Source organism: Bos grunniens, chromosome 15, assembly GCF_055505025.1.
Source record: "Bos grunniens cultivar Pamir isolate PY7600 chromosome 15, Bosgru_T2T1.0, whole genome shotgun sequence".
In the NCBI taxonomy this organism is placed as follows: Eukaryota; Metazoa; Chordata; class Mammalia; order Artiodactyla; family Bovidae; genus Bos; species Bos grunniens.
In genome coordinates, this window is record NC_141179.1 from 30,227,956 (window position 1) to 30,249,234 (window position 21,279).

Below are 21,279 nucleotides of genomic sequence, written 5' to 3' on the forward strand. Positions count from 1 at the left end.
CTTGCGGCAGCTTTTAAAGAACAAATCTCAGGATGTGTCTTGAATTATCCAGCCAAAATTGTGGCCTGTTTTCAAGAGAAGCAGATTGAGTGGAAGTAAACTATGCTAGACAGCAAAGTACTGTCTCAAATTTTGGAAACGTGTGCATTTCAGAGATATCCTGAAATTTTTTCTCTGTAAAAATTGAGTCTACGCAGATCCGTGAATGAGTTTTTCTTCAGGAATTGCTAAATTAAAGCTAAAAGCCATCTATGGTGGTTTAATCCTGAATTAAAATATGGTTGGCAATTTGTGAAGTATTACTAAAGCTATGTGCTTTTGAATGGATAAAGTTGATAAAACATTTTTGTTACTAGAATTATATTTTAAAACCCTTATTTTAAAATAGGGACAAAATTTAATCACTTAGTAAAAAATTTCATGCACAAATTTCTGATTTTCTTGTGACTGCTATTTTTAATGGCATCTTTAAGTTCATTTTATTTATATTGAACATTTAACGGGTTTTCTGATTTTGTAAACTATATAGGCTTATATTTAGGCTAGAAAATATAACATAATATCAGTCCTAATGAAGAAATGGCAATCCACTCCAGTGTTCTTGCCTGGAGAATCCCAGGGACGGGGGAGCCTGGTGGGCTGCCGTCTCTGGGGTCACACAGAGTCGGACACGACTGAACCGAGTTAGTAGCAGCAGACTTAGCAGCAGCAAGGTACATAATTTTTAAACAAATATGTCTTGGATGCTTACTGAGTTTCAGTTACTAGGCTAAGCAGTGGGGTTATAGAAAGACACACACACACACACACACACACTCTCCCTGTCCTCCCTCACTGAACTGAGTCAGTGCAGAATGCAGACAAGTTGAACAGGCAAATACAATATAATGTGTGCTCAGTCATGTCTGACTCTTTGTGGCCCCATGAACTGTAGCCTGCCAGGCTCCTCTGTCCAGGGAATTTTTTCAGGCAAGAATACTGGAGTGTGTTGCCACATTCTCCTCCAGGGGATCTCCCCCATCCAGGGATCCAACCCTCCTCTCTGGCCTCTCCTGCATTGGCAGGAGGACTCTTTACCAGTAGCGCCACCTGGGAAGTGCGATAGAGCTGTAATAGGGAAACACAGAAAAGGGATGTCCAGGAAGATTTCCAGGAAAAAAAAAAAGCTGCTTCTTTGAGACCAGAAGAATGAGTAGGAATCAGTTCCCATCAGTTTCAGAAGATTGTTCCAGGCAGAGCAAACAGTAAGTACAAGGCAGCAGAGGAAAGGCGGCTAGGTGTGGTGGGGAAGCTGAAAGAAATCCAGGGCTGGGGAGCAGAGAGGAGCTCGAGAAGCACTCAAGATACGATGGGGAGAAGTATGCAGGACCCAGATGCTGAAGGGTCCAGAGAGCCTCAGTATGGTTTGGGGCTTTTAGCGTTTAAAGCAGCGTGGTGGTTTGATCAGATTTGCTCTCTGCAAAGATCACTTTGAGAGCTCCGTCGAGAATGGTTCGGAGGGAAGCAGGAGTGGCCGCAGGGAGCCAGTTGGGTCAGTGTAGACATCCGGGATGGACGTAGCTAATGGTCAAGAGATGGGACTGCGAAGCTCAAGAAAGGGTGTGTGTGTGTGTGTTGGGGTGGGGAACTTGAGAGATCCTGTGTTAAGGGGGCAGAATTTATAGGACTTGGCAATGGAATGGATATGACGTGTGAGGGAGGAATCAGACATGACTGCCAGGTTTCAGGAGTCGTTCACTGAGACTGGTAACAAAGAAGGCAGAGTTGTGGGAGGAAGAGAAGATGGCATAAGGAATACTGATATTTAAGAAACAGGAAGATTAAGAAGGTGAAGGACCCCCAGTTTGGGCCGAGCGGGGTTCGTTGTTCTGGGCACCGAGCCTCCGACGCCTTTTCCTCCGCCTCTTCCTCTGTCTTAACTCCCACGCGGCCAGCTGGCGCTGTAACCAACAAGAGGGGGGAGACCCCTCTCGGCTCACAGCCCGAGCTCGGCGCATGCCCAGTGGGTGCCGTGCGCCGAGCCTGCGCAGTCGGGGAAATTCGGGCCCTAGGGAAGCCTGCCTGCACTTAGCCTGCAGACCTGCGGCGTCCGCAGCGCTACCTTCCCGCGCGGCCCGCTGCCGCTCACTCCCGCCCCTTCCGTGTTTTGGTCGCGCACGGGTTTCGTCAGTTGCAGCGGCGATTGGCTGTTAGAGGGATTTGAGAGCGACGATTGGCTGTCGTTGGCCGTCACTCAAGTGCCCTCCCGGAGACGGTGCGAGGTGGGAGGGGAGCTGGAGAGACCCGGGAGCTGACTGACGGGAGGTAAGCAGGGGATGCCGGGGATGGCGGGGCAGCATCGGTTTGTCCTTTGGGCCGGCTGCCGAAGCCAGGCACTTTTCCGGTCGCTTCGGCGAGGCGCTCTCTTGCTGCTCGGCCACGCTGTTCTGCCTGGCGCCTGCAGCGCCCCCAGCCCCCAACCCCGACTTATTTTCCAGTCTGGGGCTTCGTTGCAGCTGAAGCACGATCGCCGCCACGCCTTAGGGGGAAGCCAGCTGGGCTGAGAGGGGGAGGTTTCCCCGCTCGAATGGTCTCCTTCCTTTTCTCCGAATTCTACCTGTGCTCCAGGGGCCCAGTCCCCACCGCTAAGGGCAACCTTTCCTGCTTAGCCTGCCGCCGCGGTTTCTCCCTGTCCAGCTCCCCTCACCGGGCGCTTTGTTTTGGTCGTTGTTTAAACACGTCAGAATCTTATTTCTTCGGCCAAATTGTGAGTCCTTAGAAGGTTCCAGACCTTGGTCCCTCTTTTCTTGCGTACCATTCAGGGTTCATTCTCGGTGCCTTGCGTTGCAATTTATACTCAAGTATTTGCTCGTTGCTTCTTTCTATGATTCCCTATGAAAGGAAGGGTTAGGAATCCTTCGTGTTTTCCTTTTGTTGATCTTTTTGTAGCATTGGTTCTTAGATCATCTAATTTTTAGAAGCAAGGATACGAAGAACCAACACTTGTTGAGTTAGGCAAAGCATTTTAATATCCATTATGTGTTTTAATCCATAAATCAATTCAGTGAAATAGGCATGATTATTCCCGTGTTAATAATACATGGGAAACCCGGGCTTAAGTAACTTGCCTAAGATCACAGGGCTAGTAAATGTTGGAGCTTTCTAATCATATCAGTCGATTCCCTCACCCACTGCTGTGATATTAATATCCTGTTTTACATTTAAGGAAACAGGTTCAGAGAAGCTAGGTGATTTGTGCAAAAGTAAAGTAATGTTATAGATTTACTTGAACATTAAAAGAGCTCATAGTAGGTGTGTGCTGGCTCTGCAGTTAGAATGAAGAGATCACAGACCAGGCTTTCTAGGAGCTCACAGCTTATTGGAGGAAACTTACAAAATAGCTACTCAATAAAGCATGCTTTGGGTATTGTGTATATGAATATGATGTCTTTGGTGAGGAGGGAATCAAACATAAAAAGGTAAGACAGGCAGATGGAGGAGGAGAATGGAGTCATGCTCCCTGGCTTTGAATTCTGTTTCCATCACTTCCTAGCTTTGTGATCTTGGGTAAATTACTTAACCTATCTGGGCCATTTCCTCATCTGTAAAGTGGGATAATCAGGCTGTCTACTTCAATAGGATTGTTGTACTAATGAGTTTTTATAAATATAAGACACTTAGAACAGTGCTTGGCATATGCTTGCATGCATGCTTAGTTGTGTCTGACTCTTTGCCACCTCATGGACTGTAGCTTTCCAGTCTCTTCTGTCCATGGAATTTTCTAGGCAAGAATACTGAAGTGGGTTGCCATTTCCTTTTCCGGGGGATCATCCCAACCTGGAGATCAGACTTTCATCTCCTGCATTGGTAGGTGGATTCTGTACCACTGAGCCACCAGAGAAGCCCAGGTTTCTTATACCCTCTGTGCGGCTATGTGCTGTGCTTAGTTGCTTAGTCATGTCCAATTCTCTGAGACCCCATGGACTGTAGCCTACCAGGCTGCTCTGTCTGTGGAATTTTCCAGGCAAGAATACTGGAATATGTTGCCATTTCCTTAAGGCTTCCTTAAAAAGGGGTTTTTGGTACTTCCCTGGTTGTCCAGTGGTTAAGACTCCATACTTCCAAGGCAGGAATTACCTTTTTGGTCCCTAGTCAGACAACTAAGATCCCACATGCCATGAGGTGTGGACAAAAAAAAGGGGAGGGGTTCCTTTGGTAACCAGTTAGATATAGTAGGTTCTTATACTTGTAAGTATGAAAGATTTTATGCATTTTGTATTTTCTGGGGTTTTCCCCTTTCATTGTGTACTAAAGTTCTTTTTCAGAGTTCCCACCTCTCTCTGAAAGGCCAGGAAGAGCAATACCGCACTCCCTTCCTGGGTACCACAGTGAGAGTTGGTGAGAGTCCTCAAGGAGGTGATGCTCAGGGGACAGAGTCAGGGCCTCTTAGTGTCTTTTCTTCCCCCAGAGATTTTTGTGTGCAGTGTCACCTGTCATTCTGTGTTTTGTTTTAATGAGGGAAACTATCCTTTTATTGTTCCTCAGACTCTGCTTCTGGAGGCCCCATCACAACTGGGCTGCTGAGTTAAAGGGCAGATTTCTAGGCCTAACCCCAGCCTTCCCAGATCTGAATCTCTAGGGCAGGAGTTGGAAACCTCTGCATTTGTGTGCATATTAAAGGTTGAGAACTTTTTGTTTTTTATTCAGCTTTCTTCAACGAATGTTTATTACCCACCAAAGTGTGCCTAACACTGTGTATACCCAGTATAAACTGGACAGACACTGCCTCTTATGTGAAATAGAATTGACATTTTTGTTCAGAGGATATTAGGGCAGTGGTGAAGTAAAGCACCAGATAGGTTAGGCAAAAGGAGTATGTGTGGCCCTTCGTAAGTCTGATGGAGTACTTACGATGTGATCCAGTGAGAAATAAGGAGCTTCTAGGCTCATCTGTGTGCATAGGAAAAATGTGGACTTTGGAGTCAGCCTGACCTGACCCTACCCCTGGTGTGTGATCTTGAGCAAACCAGTTAACCTCTCCAGGCCTTATGCCCTTATCTACAAATGAAATTAAAAACAGTACTTCCCTCATAGGATGGTGTTGGTAATTAGATGACACAATGTGCTTAGTAGGTCCTTGGCATATAGCAGATTAAAAGCAGAAGGGTTTGTTGTCCCCATTCTGAAAATAAGGGTGTTCAGGAATAGAAGGGTTAAGCTTACTTGTTCAAGGTCACACAGCTAAGTAGGTGGTGAACAAAGGAGTCTGAATCTGAGCTCTGGGTCTTCAAAGTCATCTTTTTGAACCTGAGCATTGTTCTGCCTTTTGTAGGAGTAATTCCTTCTTGATGGGTTGCTCTGAAGCTCCTTGAAAAAGTGTCTGTTAAAGTTCTTAGCTCAGAGCCTGGTACGTGCTCAATAATGTCAGTTTGTATTCTCCATTCCCAAGAACACCAAACAGCTTCCAGGGGTTTGAAGAACTGCTACTCTGTCCTTACTGAAAAAGCACAGCGTTTCTCGAGGGTCACTGAAAAACATCTCTTGGCTCCAGGCTGGCTGGCTGTTCCGTGTTAACCCCCAGCAGCACTTGGGTGGAATCTGTACAGGTGCTGATTTCTTCCTCCTCTAGGGTGAAGGCCATGCCGCCACCTGGGAAAGTTCCCCGGAAGGAGAACCTGGGGCTGCAGTGTGAGTGGGGGTCCTGTTCCTTTGTGTGCTCGGCCATGGAGGAATTCTGCGAGCATGTCACTCAGCACCTGCAGCAGCACCTGCAGGGCTCCGGGGAGGAAGAAGAGGAGGAGGAGGACCTGCTTGGTAAGGAAGCAGGACACAGGAAGGGGAAAGAGCCCAAGGGATGGTGGAAAATCTGACTCTCCTTGCCACAGAGGGAGAAGGCAGCCAGTGAGAGTGGTGGTTTATTTTCTTAATTGTGCTTTTTTTATTTGTTTATAAAAACATTGTAGACTCATTCTGGAAAACTCATTCAGCAAGGATATATGGAATGAACCTTTCCTCTTGCCATTAAAAGTCAATTAACTGACAGTACTTTAGTGAACATTCTTTTTGACCTCTCTCTGCATGTATATATATAAATTAGATTTTACTTTTTTTAAAGGATCATATTGTACAAGCTGTTGGCAGTCTGCTTTTTTCACTCTGGCAGTGTTTTTATTTATTTATTTATTTTTTACTGTGAAATGCAGTAAAATTTAGCAATGCATTTTATGTCACAACCCTGTATAGAGAAGTTAAGAAATACTAAAAACAATCCTTGCCTTGATTAAATTCTCTCTGAATTGTTCTATTTTATTCTCTTTAATTAAAAAGAAATTGTTATTTGCAATCCTCTAAATTGATTTCACTAGCCACTAATAGGTCATAACACAGTTTGAAAAAAACTTTTCTACAGAAGGTATAGAGAGCACTGCTTCCCCCACCTCAAATTCCATTTGAATCTAGTGACTGTAACCTGTAACTAAGAGCTTCAGAAGCAAGTAATATTTATACAGAAGGGAAATTAGGTGATTATTATATTTTTAAAAGTAGCTACTTTTCAAAACAAGTAAACCTATATAGAGCACTGAAAATTTGGTGCTTAGAGAGATAGGAAGTAGACTGGAATAGCTGATAGGCCTTCCTAGAGATCTTGGGCAGAATATGGGGGAAAGAAAGACCTATGGTTTGACAGGAAGGAGTGGGAGGCATCCCGGGTTCCTCAGGGAACAGCAGAAACGCCAAGCCACAGTAGCAAGTGCCAGCCGCACCTGCTGTGTCTGAGTCACTGGCACTGGGCTGTGCACACAGTCTCCCTGCCTAGACCGTGCTTCCTCTCCACCTGGTTGTAGCTTTATATTTATGCTTGTGATTATTTTGATGTGTTTTTCTTCCTGACTGAAAGCTGTGCAAGGGTAAGGACTGGGACTCTTTTTGTCCTCGTTGTTGTATTCCCGGTGCCTGGTACACAGTTAGTAGTCATTAAATGCTAGCATTTGCTGGATGAACTCCTGGTATACCAGGTCATCCCAGCCTGGTCCCTTGCTGCTAAGTGGGAGGAGAGCTTTGGAAAGTCATCAGTCGCTTCCTTCTAAACCCCTTTTTGCAGAGGAAGAATTCTCCTGCTTGTGGCGGGAGTGTGGCTTCTGTTCTCCGGACAATTCTGCTGATCTCATCCGCCATGTCTACTTCCACTGCTACCACACCAAGCTGAAACAGTGGGGACTGCAGGCCCTGCAGAGCCAGGCTGACCTCAGCCCCTGCATCCTGGACTTCCAGAGCCGCAACCTCATCCCTGACATCCCCGACCACTTCCTGTGCCTGTGGGAGCACTGTGAGGTCAGCAGACAGAGCCAGGAGTAGGGATGGAGAGGGGTTGGGGATCTTATCTCAAGACTCCTTAATCCTTTCTGGGATACGCTATGTTCCTGAAGTTCCTGCTAGTAGCTTTCCTTCATTTCTGGGTAGCCCCTTGCTCAAACTTTCCTATCCCCACCAATTAATTTGGGAGAGAACCAAGAAGCCCCCCTCTGGACACCTGAGAGTAGGAGTCCCTCCACCCATCCTCAGTCCTTACCCCAAGTTGCTCCTGGCACAGAACTCCTTCGACAACCCCGAGTGGTTCTACCGGCACGTGGAAGCGCACAGCCTGTGTTGTGAATACCAAGTAGTTGGCAAGGACAACAATGTGGTGCTCTGTGGCTGGAAAGGTAGGGCCACTCCTTAATTTATGGCTTCTAAAGAAACTCTGGGGTTACTAAGGGACCAGAGCAGCTAGGGGTAGGACCAGTCCTGCAGGGCAGGGTTGGGTGCTGGCTGGAGAGACTTGGGGGTACAGACCCTACTCTGGGGGTTTGTGGCTGGACCTGACCGGGCCTTCCTTCCCAGGCTGTACCTGCACCTTCAAGGACCGCTTTAAGCTTCGAGAGCACCTCCGCAGCCATACCCAGGAGAAGGTGGTGGCCTGTCCCACCTGTGGGGGCATGTTTGCCAACAACACCAAGTTCTTAGATCATATCCGTCGCCAGTCCTCGTTGGATCGTAAGTGATTGAAGAAGGGGCATAGGTGCAGGCTGTCCTACTTGGGGTGGTGGCTGGGGGCACGTTCTCAGGAGAGGGGGCCCCTGAAGGTATCTGCAGCTTAGCTATATCTGTCTTGAGGGCTCAGTCACCTGGCACAGTGTCTGCTGATGGGCACCCATTAGAGGTTGTCACTCCATGCTTACGCTGTGCCACGGCTCTTGTCTCAGTGAATCCTCGCAGCGGCCCTGTGAGGTAGGCTTCTTATCCCCCGTTTTTGCAGATGAGAAAACTGAGGCTCAGATTAAATCACTTACCTGAGATCACACTGCTAGTAAGCGGGCAAGCCAGAATTCTAATTCAGGTTCTCTACTCCAGGTCCCACGCTCCTTCCATGATACTGGGTCCATCCATAGTTCCCCAAGCTCCCCTCTTCTTGGGTGGTTTCCCTCTGCCTGGGGGGGTTCCCCTCTCCCAGCGTGCTCTCCTCCTCTCTGCCACCGGCCGTGCTCCACCTGTCTTCTGCCTGACCCCCTGCAGAGCAGCACTTCCAGTGCTCTCACTGTTCCAAGAGATTTGCCACAGAGCGGCTGCTGCGGGACCACATGCGCAACCATGGTGAGTAGCCGGCCAGCGCTGTCCTCCGGGCCTGCCCTCCAGGCTTCCGCGAGCTTTGCGGCCACAGCCTCCTCTCTGCCCCTCAGTGAACCACTACAAGTGCCCTCTGTGTGACATGACCTGCCCGCTGCCCTCCTCCCTCCGAAACCACATGCGCTTCCGCCACAGCGAGGCCCGTCCCTTTAAATGTGACTGTTGCGACTACAGGTAAGAGGAAACGGGGTGGGAAATCACAAAACCTGGGTTCCAGGATTCCCCCATGCTTTCTGATCCCTCATGATCTTTCTTGGCAGCTGCAAGAATCTGATCGACCTCCGGAAGCACCTCGATACCCATAGCAAGGAGCCAGCCTACAGCTGTGATTTCGAGAACTGCACCTTTAGCGCCCGGTCGCTCTACTCTATCAAGTCGCATTACCGAAAAGTGCATGAAGTGAGTGGGGCTGATGGTAGGGAGGAGCCAGCAGAAGTGTGGGGGGTGCCTGGGGTGGGGGAAGCTGGCCTCACTCTCCCCTCCCCACCAGGGGGACTCAGAGCCGAGGTACAGATGCCACGTGTGTGACAAGTGCTTCACAAGGGGCAACAACCTCACCGTGCACCTTCGCAAGAAGCACCAGTTCAAGTGGCCCTCAGGGCACCCCCGCTTTAGGTATGTCTCTCAGCCTCCCCCCATACCTGGATTTCTGCATTTTTTTCTTCATACTTTTCAGCAATTTAAAATCCTTGAGTTTGATGGTGCTCTGATGTCCACTGTCTCCATTTAGGCTCAAGGAACCTCCAAAATATTGGTGGGGCAAGGAATATTTTTCTAATTTCTGAATCCAGGGAACAATACCAAACCCAATAAATGATCCCCAAAGCCCTGCAGCCAGAACCAGAGCCCAGAGCGTGAACCCAAGGGTCCTAATGAGTAGCTTCATGGCCTTCTCATAAATCCTTTGACAGTCCTACTGTCCAACACAGACAGTTCCTCTCTCCTCTCCCCTCCCTTTCCTATTTTTAAAAAAAAAATATTTATTGGCTGCATCAGGTCTTGGTTGCAGCACACGTGATCTTCATTGCAGCCCTACTGTGAAGCCTTCTAGAGAGAAGTGCAGGCTTCTCTCTAGTTGCGATGTGTGGGCTCTCTAGTTGAGGCGCATAGGCTTAGTTGCCCTGTGGCATATGGGTTCTTGGTTCCCCCACCAGGGATTGAACCCCCATCCCCTGCATTGGAAGGTAGGTTCTTAACCACTGGACCACCAAGGAAGTCCCTCCCTTTGCTTTCTGAGTAATGAGCTTTCTTGCCTTTTTTTCTAAATCTTATACAATAAAGACTTTTTTTTTTGTCTTTAATACCCATCACTTAGAATCCCAGGGCTTCTTCCCTCCTATTGTCCCTTACCTCGCCAGTCTACAGCCTGTGTCTGCCCCCCGTGCCCGCCGTGCCCCCTGCCCCTGCTTGCTATACCCTCCGTGCTCCTCCTTCACCAGGTACAAGGAGCATGAGGACGGCTACATGAGGCTGCAGCTGGTTCGCTATGAGAGTGTAGAGCTGACCCAGCAACTGCTGCGGCAGCCACAAGAGGGCTCGGGCCTGGGAGCATCCCTGAATGAGAGCAGCCTGCAGGACATCATTCTGGAAACAGTGCCCGGGGAGCCAGGACCCCAGGAGGAGGCTGAAGAGGAAGGTGGGGGCGGTGAGGGCATAGCCCTCCCGGCCTCTCAGGGCACGTCGAGCCCTATCATCCACGTGGTGAACCAGACCAACGCCCAGGGCGAGCGGGAGGTCGTCTATTACGTGCTGTTCGAAGCCCCGGGAGAGCCCCCACCCGCCTCTGAGCCCCCCTCGGGGGGTGTCATGGGAGAGCTTCAGGGAGCAGCGGAAGAGCCAGGAGTCCAGATGGTGTGAAGGCTGCAGGCCCCCACCCTTGCTACCTCCAGGCCCTGGAGTCTGAGCCAGGCTGGTGGCAGCGCCCCTAGTGGGCAGCCCTTGTCAACGAATGCCTTTAGGAGTGATGCTGAGAGTAGCGTGGTCCACTCTTGAGCCAGCTTGCGTCACTCAGCAGGCTGAGGGACGTCCTTTTTCTGCCAGTCCACATTCTTTGGTGGTCCTGAAAAGTTTTGATTCTTTGAGGGGGGGCACCCTGGTTGTGTGTGTGTTCCTGTAGAGAGGGCTAGTGTCAGGCTTAAAACCCTAATCCCCTAGACATGCTAGAACAGGGATGGAAATCCATAGTCAGCTCACATCCATTCCTGTCTGTAGGGGTCCTTGGGCCCAGGGGTGCCAAGGAACTGATCCCTCCAAGGGCCCTTTCCTCAAAATCAGCCAAGGCATTTCCCTCTGAATGGTTCCTCTTATAGCCCCAAGGACTTTCATGGTTATCCTCAGGGATGGGATTAGAGGCACTGAGTTTGTGCATAACAATTGTTTTTGGTAATAAAAGAAATGTGTGGGCCGTGACTCATTTCTTCTTCCTTATGTTTGGTAGATTAACTAGGCAATGAGGAGATGCTGCTGCCCAGAAGTGGAGCAGAATAATTAGGCTTGTTTCCCTTTTCAGTGACTGGGGTTTGTTTTGTTTTTAACTGTCCTCTTGTTCCCTGCCTCTCTCCCCCTCACCCCACCTTTGGTGAAACTTCTCCATTTCCTCTCGGAACATCTACCAAGATGGAGGTCCCAGGCATAGGCCAGCAGTGGGCAGTAGAACACTGGAATGGACGAGTGGAGCGCACCAGGGAGACGGAGCACCCGACCACGACCGTTCTGAGTGCTGGTTAGGGCCCAGTGCTTCTGGGGCAGGGGTTCTACAGAGGCGGCTCTGGGGGTGGGGCGGGGGGTGGGTGTGAAAGGCCCTAGGGAAGAACAGGTACTTGGAGTCCCAGAACCAAGTTAGAAAGGTATGTGTCTGAAGGTGTGTTTTCCTGAAGAAAAGGGTATGTTTTTTCAGTAGATTCGTAAAGGGGTTGGAAAATTTCAAAATATGAACCATTTTTTTAGGCCTGTCTAGTCACATCTTCCAGAGAAGGCAATGGCACCCCACTCCAGTACTCTTGCCTGGAAAATCCCATGGACGGAGGAGCCTGGTAGGCTGCAGTCCATGGGGTCGATAAGAGTTGGACACGACTGAGCGACTTCACTTTCACTTTTCACTTTCATGCATTGGAGAAGGAAAGGGCAACCCACTCCAGTGTTCTTGCCTGGAGAATCCCAGGGACAGGGGAGCCCGGTGGGCTGCTGTCTACAGGATCACTCAGAGTCAGACACAACTGAAGTGACTTCACAGCAGCAGCAGCAGTCACATCTTCAGAGAAGCAATGGCACCCTACTCCAGTACTCTTGCCTGGAAAATCCCATGGATGGAGGAGCCTGGTAGGCTGCAGTCCATGGGGTCCCTAGGAGTCGGACACGACTGAGCGACTTCACTTTCACTTTTCACTTTCATGCATTGGAGAAGGAAATGGCAACCCACTCCAGTGTTCTTGCCTGGAGAATCCCAGGGACGGGGGAGCCTGGTGGGCTGCTGTCTGTGGGGTCGCACAGAGTCGGACACGACTGAAGCAACTTAGCAGCAGCAGCAGGAGAAGTCACATCTTAGCACTCTGAGTCCACTCCTAGAGTCTCTGCCACTCTCAAGAGATCAAGGAAATACTCTCAGGCGTCTTGGATGGGCAGGAAGCTATCCCCCCTTCAAAATTAAATGTAATTCTTACTACAAAAATGTACTTTTTTGTGTGCCTGTTGCTGAAAGAATTCAGGAAGAAAAGTCAGTTAATTCCATCAGCCATTTACTGAGTTCCTCTGTGAGTTCAGGCACTGTGACAGGTGCTAAGGATACAAAGATGGATAAACGCAGGCAGGACCTGCCCTGGAGGGACTTGCGTACAGAGGTGAGGAAAGACCTAAGTGAGTGGCTGGTCAGGGTTCATTGAGGAGACTCAAACAAGGAGCTGACAGTATTACTTGGGCAAGGGCTCAGGAAGGGCTTCGGCAAAGAAACGAGTAGTGCTGCCATCTACAAAGGGGTGGCAGGTTATTCCAGGCATAAGAGACTAGGTCTGGAATTTGAAGAGGGACTTTGTGGTCTCAAGCACTGAGGGCTGTAGGTTGTAGAGAGGAAGAAGACTGGGAAAGAACGCAGAGCCACCCAGAAGGACTGCATCAGGATTTAGAATGGTGATTCTGGCCACGATGGGAAATGAGAGAGCAGGCCCTCGGAAGTTAAGGGGTTGCTGCAGGAATTCAGGCGGAAATCTTGAGGGCTTTAAGGTCGAGTTAATGTAGGTGTTCATTTGCCTTTGCAAGAGCCCCTTCAGGAAACACCAATGTGTTCACCATATACAAAAATAAAATGGGTTAAAGACCTAAATGTAAGACCAGAAATCATAATATTCCTACAGGAAAACAGGCAGAACACTTTGATGTAAATTGTGGCAATGTATTTTTGGATCTGTCTCCTAAAGTATAGGAAACAAACAAATGGGACCCAATTTTAAAAAGCTTCTGCATAGCAAAACTAAACAAAATGGAAAGACAACCTACAGAGGGAGAGAAAATATTTGCAAGTGATACTCAAAGAGTATCCAAAATACATAAAGCAACTCAAGCAACTCAACATCAAAAAGAAAAAATTAGAAATTGGGCAGAAGTGAATAGATATTTTTCCAAAGAGGACATGCAGATAACTGTTAGGGAAATTAAGGTGGAGGAAGTCTTATTCAGGTTTCAAAGACAAGAAAGCAGAGCAGGCCTCTGACCTTGCTTATGACCTGCCTTAACAATGCCTTGACCTTCCCTTGCCTGTGACGTTCCTGCTTATGAATACACTGATTGGTACCAGTAAGGTGCATGACACTGTAGATAAGACAGAGATTGAATCTTGTAATTCTCTTGAGCCCTGAGAATCTGGCCAACTCCCCAGGACCTGAAAATTTTCATAATTCACAAGATAAAAATAGCTTTGTAGAAAGGTTAAAAACTAGAGCTGCATTTTTCTTGTAAACATGATGTCAGTTTGAAACATGGGATTATAACAGGGAGTCCCCAGAATTGCAATTTGAAGTCTTGCCCATGGGTGGATGCACTACCTGGGACCCTTTCTCAGTTGGGACTCCAGATTGGGGTCACACAGGACATCACAGTGCTGTTTGGATGTCAGTCCAGTTCAGTGGTGTATGTGCTGTTACTCTCCTCTACTGTTTCTATTTTCTTTTCTTTTAATGGTTGTATATTGAAAGTAAGTTAGATACTTCTCTATTAAATATTAAAATTATTTGTGTATAATGAGTGGTTACTTTTGTTAAGGAATCCTTTGAACCTGAAACGAAACTTAACAACTTTCAGCAAAACAATAGCCAACAGGCGTATGAAAAGATGCTCAACATTGCTAATCATCAGAGAAATGCAAATCAAAACCACAATGAGATATCATCTCACACCTATCAGAAAGGCTATTATCAAAAAAGAACACAGATAACATGTTGGTGAGGATGTGGAGAAACAGTTCACTGTTGGTGGGAATGTAAATCAGTGCAGGCACTGTGGAAAGCAGTATGGAGGTTTCTCAAAACACTATAACTAGACCCACCATACCATCCAGCAGTTCTGCTGCTGCTGCTGCTAAGTCGCTTCAGTCGTGTCCGACTCTGCGACCCCAGAGATGGCAGCCCACCAGGCTCCCCCAGAATCCCTGGGATTCTCCAGGCAAGAGTACTGGAGTGGGTTGCCATTTCCTTCTCCAATGGTGATAGTGAAAGTGAAAGCGAAGCCACTCAGTCGTGTCCAACTCGCAGCACCAGGCCCCTCGTCCATGGGATTTTCCAGGCAAGAGTACTGGAGTGGGGTGCCATTGCCTTCTCTGATCCAGCAATTCTACCTGAGTGTATATCTGAAAAAAACCAAAAACACAAATTCAAAAAAATACACGCACCCCAATGGTCATAGCAGCACTATTTACCATTGCCAATATATGGAAGCAACCTAAATGTCCATCAATAGATGAATGAATAAAGATGATGTAGTATGTATGCAAATATATACATATATATACGGGAATACTACTCAGTCGTAAAAAAGAATGAAATTTTGCCATTTGCAACAATATGGATAGACTTGAAGGATATTGTACCAAGTGAAGTAAATCAGAGAAAGATAAATACTGTATGATATCACTTATTTGTAGAATCTTAAAAAAAGTAACAAGCTAGTGAAAAGAAGCAGATTCACAGATACAGAGAATAAACGAGTGGTTACTAGTTGGGAGAAGAAAGTGCGAAGGGGCAAGATAGGGATAGAGGATTAAGAAGAGACTTCCCTGGAGGTCCAGTGGTTAAGAATCTGCCTTCCAATGGAGGGGACGTGGATTTGATCTCTGGTCTGAGAACTAGGATCTCATATGCTACAGAGCAACCAAGTTCCACGTGTGGCAACTACAGAGCCTGCCAGCTACAATGACAGATGACGCATGCTGCAAGGAAGATCCCACCTGCCCCAATTAAGACTGGACTCAGCCAAAAACAAATACAAATATTTTAAGAAAAGAAATACAAACTATAATATATGAAATAAGCCATGAGAAGAAATTCTCTGGTGGTCCTGTGGTTAGGATTCTGTGCTTCCACTGCTGCGGGCTTGGGTTCAATCCCTGACCGGGGAACTAAGATCCCACAAGTGGCACAGCCTAGGAAAAATAAGCTACAAGGATACACTGTATAACACAGGGAATATAGCCAATATTTTATACTAACTACAGATGGAGTATAACTTTAAAAATTGTGAATTACTATGTTTTATACCTATAACATATTATTCTGCACATTGACTATAGTTCAATACAAAAATTACTTTATAAAGAAGGCATTGAAACGGTAATTTTTAACACTGACAACCCAGAGGAGAGAGGAAAAGCGAGTGAAGGCTCCATAAGCAAAGCTACTGCATCCCCAGGCTCATTCCTCGAGGATCCTGTGTTAATCTGGCTACCCCACACCCTGTCCCTCCACTAAACAAGTGTAATTCTGGTTCCCCCATTAGGCCTTCAGATAGCTGAAGCAACAGAAGCTCTTTGTGCTAAGCACCCTCAGCTGCTTCTAAACTTCCTAGTGTTATGCGGTTTGGGGTCCCCGTTCCATCCCCATGTCCTCAGGGCCTATGGCTTTGGTAGTTATACCACGTTCTCAGTTTATTATGAAGCCACTACCCTCTGACATCCCTAAGCCTTTGTATGTGTTGTTATTGCCCAAACCATGCTTCTTCACTTTGGATGTCTGCAGTGGTGATCTTGGGCCTAACAGCAGGCCCTCGTGTTTATCCTCTTTAAATTTTGATTTGTTAGACGCAGTTGACAACTGTCTCAAAGTGGCAGGTTAACAGGGCCAAAGGCAAACCCCCAAACAAAGGTCAGTTAGAGATCTTTCTCCTAATCAAGACCAGATAAAGACGGGGACTGGCTAAGACTCTGTGCTCCTGATACGGTGGACCTGCGTTTCATCCCTCCTCACGGTACTAGATGCCACATACCTCAACTAAGTGTTCAGATGCTGCAACTAAAAATTCCGTATGCTGCAATCAAAGATCCCAAATGCCACAAGTAAGACCTGGCACAGCCAAATAAATAAATAATTAATTTAAAAAATTATTTTAAAAAAGACCTGCTGCTGTTGCTGCTAAGTCGCTTCAGTCACATCCGACTCTGTGACCCCATAGACGGCAGTCCACCAGGCTCCGCAGTCCCTGGGATTCTCCAGGCAAGAACACTGCAGTGGGTTGCCGTTTCCTTCTCCAATGCATGAAGGTGAAAAGTAAAAGTGAAGTCGCTCAGTCGTGTCCGACTCTGAGCAACCCCATGGGCTGTAGCCCACCAGGCTCCTCCATCCATGGGATTTTCCAGGCAAGAGTACTGGAGTGGGGTGCCATTGCCTTCTATTAAAAAAAAAAAAAAAAAGACCAGATGAAGACTAAAACCTCTGAGCCCTGATAAGAGTGTGGCACCCCAGGAGCCTCATTCTTGTGTATAATTCAAAATGAAAATATTAAACTGGGAAGCAAATATAAGGAAGAACAGTATGATTTTGCTTTCACAAACATATATTTATAACCTATCAAATTCTAGCATTTATTTTTTTTCTTTCATTTTTTTGGTGCCTATGTTTTGCTGGTGTTCTAAGCAATGGCGTGGGCTGCCCCTTGAGTGGTTACTCCAGCATTTACTGATGCCATTCATTGCTCAGCTGAGCAAAGCTTTCAGGGCCAGGACAGCACCCCAGGAAAAAGGCCTTGCCTACCAGTCCTATGGGTCACACCCACACCAAATCCCATTGCTCTGTTTGGACCATGGGGGCAGCAGAAGACATTTTGACCTGATACTGTAAGATTCTAGCTCTCCAGGAGGAGGGGATCCAGAGCTCTGTGTGCCTGGGTTGCTGCTGCTGCTGAGCCACTTCAGTCATGTCCAACTCTGTGAGACCCCATAGACGGCAGCCTACCAGGCTCCCCCGTCCCTAGGATTCTCCAGGAAAGAACACTGGAGTGGTTGCCATTTCCTACTCCAATGCATGAAAGTGAAAAGTGAAAGTGAAGTCGCTCAGTCGTGTCCGACTCTTAGCGACCCCATGGACTGCAGCCTACCTGGCTCCTCCATCCATGGGATTTTCCAGACAAGAGTACTGGAGTGGGATGCCATTGCCTTCTGGGTTAGAAAGTGCTAAACTGGAGAGACAGAGTATTGAGTCTAAGCAGTCAGATGCCTGTGGAAGATATTAGAGGCTGGGGGTGGAGCCTCCAGCCTGGGGTGGAGCCTCCAGCCTGGGGTGGAGAGCAGATCCCTGGATGGAGGAGGCTGCCAATACTAATTTGATTAGAGTTTCATCTAGAGTCAGATCGTGCTGCTTGAAGATTAAGGAGACACCTGTCTTACTCTTCACAAAGGGGTGAAGGTAGGAAGAGAGGGCAGATGGTCCGGGAGGGTGGAAGCTAATGCTTCTTTTTTCTTCTTTGGAGCAAGTCCCTAACCTCAGACAAGAGCAAGGAAGAACTGAGCCAGTAGAAAAGAGAAATATTTCTCCAAAATGAGAAGGAGGAATAGTCATGGGGGACAGAGTCATTTCTGTCAGATTATGATGTAAGGGATATAGATTTTCAGTGAATGAATGAATGTGGGCAAGACCAGGAATCAGTTCAGTTCAGTTCAGTCCCTCAGTCGTGTCCAACTCTTTGCGACCCCATGAATCGAAGCACGCCAGGCCTCCCTGTCCATCACCAACTCCCGGAGTTCACTCAGACTCACGTCCATCAAGTCAGTGATGCCATCCAGCCATCTCATCAACTGTCGTCCCCTTCTCCTCCTGCCCCCAATCCCTCCCAGCATCAGAGTCTTTTCCAATGAGTCAACTCTTCGCATGAGGTGGCCAAAGTACTGGAGTTTCAGCTTCAGCATCATTCCTTCCAAAGAAATCCCAGGGCTGATGTCCTTCAGAATGGACTGGTGGGATCTCCTTGCAGTCCAAGGGACTCTCAAGAGTCTTCCCAACACCACAGTTCAAAAGCATCAATTCTTCGGCACTCAGCCTTCTTCACAGTCCAACTCTCACATCCATACATGACCACAGGAAAAACCATAGCCTTGACTAGACGGACCTTTGTTGGCAAAGTAATGTCTCTGCTTTTGAATATGCTATCTAGGTTGGTCATAACTTTCCTTCCAAGGAGTAAGCGTCTTTTAATTTCATGGCTGCAGTCACCATCTGCAGTGATTTTGGAGCCCAGAATAATAAAGTCTGACACTGTTTCCACTAAACTTCCCCATCTATTTCCCGTGAAGTGATGGGACCGGATGCCATGATCTTCGTTTTCTGAATGTTGAGCTTTAAGCCAACTTTTTCACTCTCCACTTTCACTTTCTTCAAGAGGCTTTTGAGTTCCTCTTCACTTTCTGCCATAAGGGTGGTGTCATCTGCATATCTGAGGTTATTGATATTTCTCCTGGCAGTCTTGATTCCAGCTTGTGCTTCTGCCAGCCCAGCGTTTCTCATGATGTACTCTGCATAGAAGTTAAATAAGCAGGGTGACAATATACAGCCTTGACGTACTCCTTTTCCTATTTGGAACCAGTCTGTTGTTCCATGTCCAGTTCTAACTGTTGCTTCCTGACCTGCGTATAGGTTTCTCAAGAGACAGGTCAGGTGGTCTGGTATTCCCATCTCTTTCAGAATTTTCCACAGTTTGTTGTGATCCACACAGTCAAAGGCTTTGGCATAGTCAATAAAGCAGAAATAGATGTTTTTCTGGAACTCTCTTGCTTTTTCGATGATCCAGCAGATGTTGGCAATTTGATCTCTGGTTCCTCTGCCTTTTCGAAAACCAGCTTGAACATCTGGAAGTTCACGGTTCACGTATTGCTGAAGCCTGGCTTGGAGAATTTTGAGCATTACTTTCCTAGCGTGTGAGATGAGTGCAATTGTGCAGTAGTTTGAGCATTCTTTGGCATTGCCTTTCTTTGGGATTGGAATGAAAACTGACCTTTTCCGGTCCTGTGGCCACTGCTGAGTTTTCCAAATTTGCTGGCGTATTGAGTGCAGCACTTTCACAGCATCATCTTTTAGGATTTGAAATAGCTCAACTGGAATTCCATCACCTCCACTAGCTTTGTTCGTAGTGATGCTTTCTAAGGCCCACTTGACTTCACGTTCCAGGATGTCTGGCTCTAGATGAGTGATTACACCATCGTGATTATCTGGGTCGTGAAGATCTTTTTGGTACAGTTCTTCTGTGTATTCTTGCCACCTCTTCTTACTATCTTCTGCTTCTGTTAGGTCCATACCATTTCTGTCCTTTATCGAGCCCATCTTTGCATGAAATGTTCCCTTGGTACCTCTAATTTTCTTGAAGAGATCTCTAGTCTTTCCCATTCTGTTGTTTTCCTCTATTTCTTTGCATTGATCACTGAGGAAGGCTTTCTTATCTCTCCTTGCTATTCTTTGGAACTCTGCATTCAGATGCTTCTTTCTTTCCTTTTTTCCTTTGCTTTTCGCTTCTCTTCTTTTCACAGCTATTTGTAAGGCCTCCCCAGACACACATTTTGCTTTTTTGCATTTCTTTTCCATGGGCATGGTCTTGATCCCTGTCTCCTGTACAATGTCACGAACCTCATTCCATAGTTCATCAGGCACTCTATCTACCAGATCTAGGCCCTTAAATCTATTTCTCACTTCCACTGTACAATCATAAGGGATTTGATTTAGGTCATACCTGAATGGTCTAGTGGTTTTCCCTACTTTCTTCAATTTAAGTCTGAATTTGGCAATAAGGAGTTCATGGTCTGAGCCACAGTCAGCTCCTGGTCTTGTTTTTGCTGACTGTATAGAGCTCCTCCACCTTTGGCTGCAAAGAACATAATCAATCTGATTTCGGTGTTGACCATGTGGTGATGTCCATGTGTAGAGTCTTCTCTTGTGTTGTTAGAAGAGGGTGTTTGCTACGACCAGTGCATTTTCTTGGCAAAATTCTATTAGTCTTTGCCCTGCTTCATTCTGTATTCCAAGGCCAAATTTGCCTGTTACTCCAGGTGTTTCTTGACTTCCTACTTTTGCATTCCAGTCCCCTATAATGAAAAGGACATCTTTTTTGGGTGTTAGTTCTAAAAGGTCTTGTAGGTCTTCATAGAACCATTCAACTTCAGCTTCTTCAGCATTACTGGTTGGGGCATAGACTTGGATTACTGTGATATTGAATGGTTTGCCTTGGAAATGAACAGAGTTCATTCTGTCGTTTTTGAGATTGCATCCAAGTACTGCATTTCGGACTCTTTTGTTGACCATGATGGCCACTCCATTTCTTCTGAGGGATTCCTGCCCGCAGTAGTAGATATAATGGTCATCTGAGTTAAATTCACCCATTCCAGTCCATTTCAGTTCGCTGATTCCTAGAATGTCAACATTCACTCTTGCCATCTCTTGTTTGACCACTTCCAATTTGCCTTGATTCATGGGCCTGATGTTCCAGGTTCCTATGCAATATTGCTCTTTACAGCATCGGACCTTGCTTCTATCACCAGTCACATCCACAGCTGGGTATTGTTTTTACTTTGGCTCCATCCCTTCATTCTTTCTGGAGTTATTTCTCCACTGATCTCCAGTAGCATATTGGGCACCTACTGACCAGGTCCATGAATCAAGGCAAATTGGGAGTGGTCAAACAAGAGATGGCAAGAGTGAATGTTGACATTCTAGGAATCAGCGAACTGAAATGGACTGGAATGGGTGAATTTAACTCAGATGACCATTATATCTACTACTGCGGGCAGGAATCCCTCAGAAGAAATGGAGTGGCCATCATGGTCAACAAAAGAGTCCGAAATGCAGTACTTGGATGCAATCTCAAAAACGACAGAATGAACTCTGTTCATTTCCAAGGCAAACCATTCAATATCACAGTAATCCAAGTCTATGCCCCAACCAGTAATGCTGAAGAAGCTGAAGTTGAATGGTTCTATGAAGACCTACAAGACCTTTTAGAACTAACACCCAAAAAAGATGTCCTTTTCATTATAGGGGACTGGAATGCAAAAGTAGGAAGTCAAGAAACACCTGGAGTAACAGGCAAATTTGGCCTTGGAATACAGAATGAAGCAGGGCAAAGACTAATAGAATTTTGCCAAGAAAATGCACTGGTCGTAGCAAACACCCTCTTCCAACA

The 21,279-nt window shown here is 46.9% G+C and overlaps 1 protein-coding gene across 4 annotated transcripts; it reads left to right on the forward strand.

Annotated features, from left to right (window-relative positions):
• The first annotated feature begins 849 nt into the window (after nt 1-849).
• HINFP (histone H4 transcription factor) lies at nt 850-11,052 on the forward strand. Of its 4 annotated transcripts, none has more exons than XM_086339612.1 (10): nt 850-1,244; nt 5,609-5,793; nt 7,082-7,311; nt 7,571-7,682; nt 7,861-8,013; nt 8,533-8,610; nt 8,697-8,817; nt 8,904-9,042; nt 9,134-9,258; nt 10,083-11,052. In XM_086339612.1, exons 1-10 carry the CDS (start codon nt 1,189-1,191, stop codon nt 10,498-10,500), a joined length of 1,617 nt encoding a protein of 538 aa, XP_086195738.1. In that variant the 5' UTR covers nt 850-1,188; the 3' UTR covers nt 10,501-11,052. The 4 variants fall into 4 exon arrangements, with proteins under 4 accessions (XP_086195738.1, XP_086195741.1, XP_086195740.1 ...); XM_086339615.1 differs by lacking the exon at nt 850-1,244 and adding an exon at nt 2,277-3,846; XM_086339614.1 differs by lacking the exon at nt 850-1,244 and adding an exon at nt 2,277-2,746.
• Nucleotides 11,053-21,279: the final 10,227 nt, after the last annotated feature.